This window comes from Herpailurus yagouaroundi, unplaced genomic scaffold (genome assembly GCF_014898765.1).
Source record: "Herpailurus yagouaroundi ecotype Mexico unplaced genomic scaffold, PumYag 208, whole genome shotgun sequence".
NCBI classification, from domain to species: domain Eukaryota; kingdom Metazoa; phylum Chordata; class Mammalia; order Carnivora; family Felidae; genus Herpailurus; species Herpailurus yagouaroundi.
Genome location: NW_024412439.1, coordinates 5,425,576 through 5,432,302, shown reverse-complemented (window position 1 = coordinate 5,432,302; position 6,727 = coordinate 5,425,576). Strand labels below are relative to the sequence as shown.

General features: G+C 42.8%; 1 protein-coding gene across 1 annotated transcript in view; it reads right to left on the bottom strand.

The window, feature by feature from the left end:
* Nucleotides 1-484: 484 nt before the first annotated feature.
* HS3ST3A1 (heparan sulfate-glucosamine 3-sulfotransferase 3A1) overlaps nt 485-6,727 on the bottom strand; it is a 104,580-nt gene continuing 98,337 nt past the window's right edge. The window contains exon 4 of the mRNA XM_040452931.1: nt 485-3,303. Within this exon, the coding sequence (XP_040308865.1) occupies nt 2,682-3,303 (622 nt within the window). The 3' untranslated portion in view covers nt 485-2,681. The remainder of the gene's footprint in view (nt 3,304-6,727) is intronic.

Genomic DNA, 6,727 nt, shown 5'->3' with positions numbered 1-6,727 from the left:
GAAAGCTTGGCTAAGATGTTCACAGCAAGGACAAAACCTGGGGCGCTTAGGTGGCTCAGTAGGTTGAGTGTCTGAGTCTTGATTTTGGCTCCGGTCATGATCTCAAGGTCATGGGATGGAGCTCTGTGTCAAGCTCTGCACGGAGAGTATAGCCTGTTTGGGATTCTTTCCCTCCCTCTCCCTTTGCCCCTCCCCCACTTACTCTCTCTCTAAAAAAATCTTAAACCCCCCCTACTATTTGATATAGCTAAATGGACAAAAGAAATGTGAAGCCAAGTCCACACACAGCAGGAGTTAAGTGCAATTTCTGCTCTGGAGGAAACTTCCAGTACACTGACTCTAGATCTGTTTGGCTGGGATCTATAGCTTCTGACCTTCTTATGAAACTTGAGAAGTTAGAAAGCTCTTCTGGCGGGCTCTAGAGTCATTCATTTTTTTTTAAAATAATATGAATTTCAAAAAAAAATCTACATGCAAGAAGAGGTGCTTTGAACTCAATTCCGTTCTTTTATTATTTCTTAACACAACAAGAGGAAAATGGCGGAATACAACTGTCAGATGTGCTAGTTTCCCTGCACAAGGCACATCTGCGCAATGCCAGGCAAATGCTTACCAAGGAATCAGAGGCATGAACAAAATGAGTTAAGAGAAAAGATGCAAAGAGTTTCAGATGAGTATCTCGTTTCTCAAAGCGAGGATTTAAGAATAACAAAACCAGGGGTGCTGCATTGGAAAATTAAGGGCACGGAAGGCAAGGCAATCAACTGGGCAAAGGAGATGGGGAATTGGGGTTTTCTTAACTCTCCTAAGTGGTATATTCGCACAGAAAATTCAAGGGTTTGGAGCAATGTTGGAACACCTTGACACTTAAAATAATTTTTTCCCCTTCATTTGAATCCCGTGTTAGGTCTCTCCGGAAAGATTTACTTCCCTTGAGGCAGCGTCTATGGTTGAGGCACATTTGGCTGCACATTTGCAGACAACTCTAGTTTCTTTTGATTGGCCGCGCCGGAGAAGAAAAAGAATTATTATTTTAGGAGACTGTAGGGTCTGGTCCTTTAAATTTTTGGCAGATACGGAAAACTTCCATGAGATGGGAGACATTTTCCTCTTGGGTTTACAACTGTAATAAAAGGTTGCTGACAGACTAATTATAAATGTTTTATATATTTCGTGCATATGTGCTTCTCTCTAAACCAATTTAATTCCCATTAATGCTAATCTTGTTAATGCCCACTCAGAGAGGAAAGGAATACTCTTAATAAACTATTGATTTATTTGAGCTATTTAAAGGGAGGGGGAGGAGAGAAATAGATGGGGAGAAGAAAAAAAACCTGCCATTTTACCCACATCTGTGTTTCTTAGAATATTTCCCAAACATTAATGAATATTCGGTTATCCCTGGTATGAACAGGAAGCAGGGGGAGAAAGAAAGTGACGGTGACAGTCTCCGACCCGTGAAAAATAATGACATTTATTTGTTTTTTCTTAGTATTAGCTCCAAGATTAGAAATGACACATGACAAAGAGAAGCAGGTTTTCTTTGTTAAAAAAAGAGGTAACAAAAAAGGAGGTTCATACTCATAAGCTCTTGCTGAAGTGGGTTTTTCTTTAAAAAAAAAAAAAAAAAAAGGACAGTGAAGACCACACATAGGTAACTTATGCTCCTACCATTTTTTTCCTGTTCCTAGTGTGAGTGTCCGTCTGGTTCTCCAGACACAGATTCAGTAATTTCTCTCAACCTCAACAAAACCAAGATTTCTAGATCTCAGGGTACTTCAACAAGCTAAGACTGGCCCTTAAAAGACGTTATGTCCACGTCTGAGCGGTGTCCTCGAACACGGGTGACTCCTTGTGACTTAGCGTGTCACAAAGCTAGCCTGGAACTTCAGAAGGCGACAGGAAACCCTCGCTGTCCCATCTCCGATCGTCCTCAGACTAGCTAACCGTCTCTAAAAGGATACATGCCTCACTTCCAGTTCTCTCTGGAACAAGTGGCAGGATACAGGGAACAGGTAGAAGATGGGGTTTTGCCCAAGGTCCACCATCTGGCCTTACGAGAAGTCATTTAACGTCCCTGAGACTCAGTCGCCTTCTCTGTAAAAAGGGAATCATAATTTTTATGTGCTATGCGCTTACCCCACCTTTGGATAAGGACGGGAAAAGGTGCTTTATTCAAAAGTTCTATGGTAACTGGGAAGCGGTGTACAAATATGGGAGTATTATTAACTGGGAAACGCTTTTTGAAAAGTGGTGCAAGAAAAAAAAAGTGACAAGGGAGGAAATAGAAGCAGAGATCATTTTATCTGGGACCCGTGGAAAGACAGACAAGAGACAGAGAGGCAGAGACAGACACCGAGATCGATCGATTTACTCTCAGGATTTCCCTCAATGGCCACCAACGCTCATGGTTTATAACTGTGTATAGAACACATAAAATAAAAGTAGTAAACTGAAAGTATTTAGACCAGTGAGGTTTTCCTTTTTTGCTGGTCCAAATGTCAGCACGTGGAAGGCGAGACGCGGGCGGAGGCCAGAACACTCTCTTTAACATTCACTGGGGGAAAAAAAATACGGAAACAAATACTTTCAGCACAAATATTAAACTGCCTTTTCCCTACCGAGTGGTAAAAAAATATATTATATTTTGATATTTTTCTTTTTCTTTTTAAATTATACTGTTATCCATCCCAGCCGAAGTCCTGGCCGGTCATCTGGTAGAACTTCAAGTTGAAGGGCCGGTAGAACTCGCGCAGCAGGCGCACCACCTCGCGGTCGATCTCCGGGTGGGTCCTGCCCTTGGTCTTGCCCAGGCAGTGGGGCTTGCTGCTGCCCTCGGCTTTCTTGAGGCAGGGGAAGCCCTTGGTCTTGTTGAAGTAGAAGTGCTTGTCGGTGATGATCCTCTTGAGGCCCAGGAAGTCCTGCACGCGGCCCAGCTCGCCGGCCGGGTCGCTGATGAGCCGCTCCCCGCTCACGAAGAGCATCTGGCCGATGGGAAAGTGGCGCAGCCAGTGCTCCAGGTGCTTGGCGTAGATGCCGATCTGGATGGCGCTCCACGACGTGTCGATGAGGCCCGTCGTGCGGTTCTTGAACGTCAGGCTCTCGAAGGTGGGGATGTCGGGCCGCTTGGACAGCGTCTGCGTGTAGTCCGAGATGGCCCGGGTCACCGGGTCGCGCACCACCACGATGAGCTTGGTGTCCTTGGACATGGCCGAGATGCGCGCGGGCGCCTCGCGGGTCACGAAGTAGCTGGGCGTCTTCTCCATGGTGATCTGCCCGTCCAGGGTCCTCGGCATCAGGTCCCTGGGGAAAGCAAAAGGTCACGTGAGAGCCTAAAAAAGGAGCGACCTCCCCAGCTGTACAGAGAGAGCGCATTCCGAGGAGGGACGCGTCCTGTAGACTCGGGAGCCAGGGTGCCGGAGCTCAGGGCTGACTCTCCCACTTCCTAGATGGAGAGGTTGATCGAATACTGTGCCTCGAGGGAAACAACAACATTATGGATCTCATACAGCGTTAGTGATGCTTAAGGGGGTTAATATATCTCAATACCTTAGAAGAGTGGCACAGAATAAGAGCTATGCAATTTAGTATTATTATTAAAAAAAGTTAACGTTTATTTATTTTTGAGAGAGAGATTGAGAGGGAGAGAGAGGGAGCATGAGCAGGGGAGGGGCAGAGAGAGAGAGAGAGAGGGAGACACAGAGTCCAAAGCAGGCTCCAGGCTCTTAGCTGTCAGCACAGAGCCCGACTTGGGGCTTGAACTCAGAACCGGGAGATCATGACCTGTGCCGAAGTCAGACGCTTGACGGACTGAGCCACCTAGATGTCCCTTATTATTACTATTATTATTATTATTATTAGCCCACGATGCTGTAAGAAAATAACCCTGATCAAATTCTTCAGGCAAATTAGACATAATAAACACATGACTACTATGAGATGGTATTAAAATACCCTGAACACTTTCTGTAGTTTTCTTATAAACAAAGCAATTAGATTTAACCTAATGCCCCTGCATAGTACACAGCATACTTCCCTTTAGAATTTCTGAATGTTCCTGTAACAGACAAGACTTATTAAACTTAATCTAATAATTTGAAAAGGTGTCACTCCAACAGTCTACATCCATTGGCTCGATTATGGCATTATTATCATGTTATATTTTCACGACAACAAAGTGAATTCTGGCTCTCTGTTCAGAACATTCTTGATTCTTGTCTGCTCACTTTTCCTGATGAACGTTAGCATCACTTGGCCACGCTGAAAGAAAAATATGCCACTGGAGTCTTGATGGAGCAGACATTGCTATCCAGTTCAAGCACGTGGTCTTACCGGGAACTGATGGGTTTCAGGACCAGTCAAAAAGTGTGAGTAGGAGAGGGGCACCTGGTGGCTCAGTCGATTAAGCATCCTACTGTTGACTGCAACTCAAGTCATGGTGTCACAGGTTGTGGGATCGAGCCCCAGGCCGAGCTGACAGTGCAGAGCCTGCTTGGGATTCTCTCTCCCCCCTTCTCTCTGCACCTCCCCCACTCATTCTTTCTCTCTCTCTCTCAAAATAAATAAATAAACAGGGGCGCCTGGGTGGCTCAGTCAGTTACGTGTCTGACTTCAGCTCAGGTCATGATCTCACAGTTCATGAGTTTGAGCCCCGTGTTGGGCTCTGTGCTGACAGCTCGGAGCCTGGAACCTACTTCGGATTCTGTGTCTCCCTCTCTCTCTCTCTCTGCCCCTCCCCTCCTTGCTCTCTGTCTCTCGAAAATAAATAAAAGTTAAAAAAATTAAAAATAAACAAATAAACATGTTTTTAAAGTGTGAGGAGAGTTAACCTATTTATTCTTCCATTTTAAACGTACTACTTACCATTAAACCCCCCATCTGATATAAAAGCACTGTCTCCCTAATTACAAGTTTTGTAAGAAATAGCTGTTGCACAAATCATTACTAGAACAAATGTATTTTGGAGATTTATTTCAATGACTAAATTTGTTCTTTGATCCGTCATAAGAAGAATCGAACTTCTATATGTTCTTACACTGGATTCACTTTTATTCGTGGAATACAGACCGTTTCTGATCTATTTTTCTTTTAATATAGACCTGGATTTGGCTCATCGTGATTTTCTTTTGGATTTTCATTCATATTCATTATGAGCTGTTCCGGTCATTTTTCTCTTGATCAATAGCTTAATCAATGTTAGAATATGAAATATTACACAAATGAGTTGAGCAATGTTTTGTACTTTTCCATATCCTAGAGAAGTTTAAGTAGAAAATAGTTTTCTGTTCTTTAAATTTGGGGGGCATTACCTACAAAGCCATCTAATACTGGTTCTTGTGGGAGGCAGGATAGGAAAGAAACTAGAATTTTCTTTTTTTTTTTTAACGTTTATTTATTTTTGAGACACAGAGAGAGAGAGCATGAACAGGGGAGGGTCAGAGAAAGAGGGAGACACAGAATCCGAAACAGGCTCCAGGCTCCGAGCCGTCGGCACAGAGCCCGACGCGGGGCTCGAACCCACGGACCGCGAGATCGTGACCTGAGCCGAAGTCGGACACTTACCGACTGAGCCACCCAGGCGCCCCAGAAACTAGAATTTTCAAAAACCTTTTCAGTTTTACTTACTTATTTTTTGTAAATACTCTGTCTTGTGTCAATTTTGGCAATTAAGATGTTTCTAAGTCACCCAGCCTTACATCCCAGTCTTGACCGTAATTTTACAGTGTCCCATAATTTCGTGTTTTCTGCCTTTCTTTCTGCTTTCTAGATTCGTTTATCTTTTTAAATTCATTTATTTGCATTTTAGCTTTTTTAATGCTCCCTTTTGTCTTTTTCTTTTTCTGCTCTGTTGTTCTTCAAATTCATTTCGCAGGATGCTTCATTTATCTTCAATCTCTCTTCTCCAGTAATAAAATCATTTTGAGACCATTATTTCCCCTTGAGAAATTTGGTCAAGTTTCACGTTTTCACACACTGTTGTCATTTTCATAAATATGTTAATTGTGTTTTATACTTTTTATTTCCTTTTTAATCCAGGTATTATCTGCGATTGCTTTTTACTTTTATTTCTAAAGGTGGGTTTACTATATTTTCCCCTTAATTTGGTTATGCGTTTCTAGTTTGCCTCTGGAGTAAAATAATGCTAATGTTGTATTAAGAAAAATTTCAAACACACCCCGAAGTAGAGAGAAAGGTAATGCAAATCTCACGTACCTTACCTCCAACATCAAAAAAAAAAAAAACCCAAAAAAACTAGTGGCTAATTTCACGTCATTCATAACACCCTCCATTTCTACTCCCTCCCTCCACAAATGAATTACCCGAAAGTCTGTCTCAGATGTCGTATCAACTGGTTCATAAACATTCTGGTTCCCCAACAGCTGTTGGCAAGGATGTGGAGAAAGGGGGATCCTCACACACTATTGGTGGGCACGCAAACTGGTGTAGCCACTTTGGAAAACAATAGGGAGGCTCCTCAAAAAATAGAGCTACCCATGACCCAGCAATTGCACTACTAGGTATTTATCCAAAGAATAGAAGAATACTAATTCAAAGGGATACATGCACCCCAATGTTTATAGCAACACTACCTACAATAGGCAAACTATGGAAACAGCCCAAGTGTCCATCGATGGATGAATGGATAAAGAAGATGTGGTATATATACAACAGAATATTACTCAGCCATCAAAAAAGAATAAAATCTTGCCATTTGCAATGACATGGA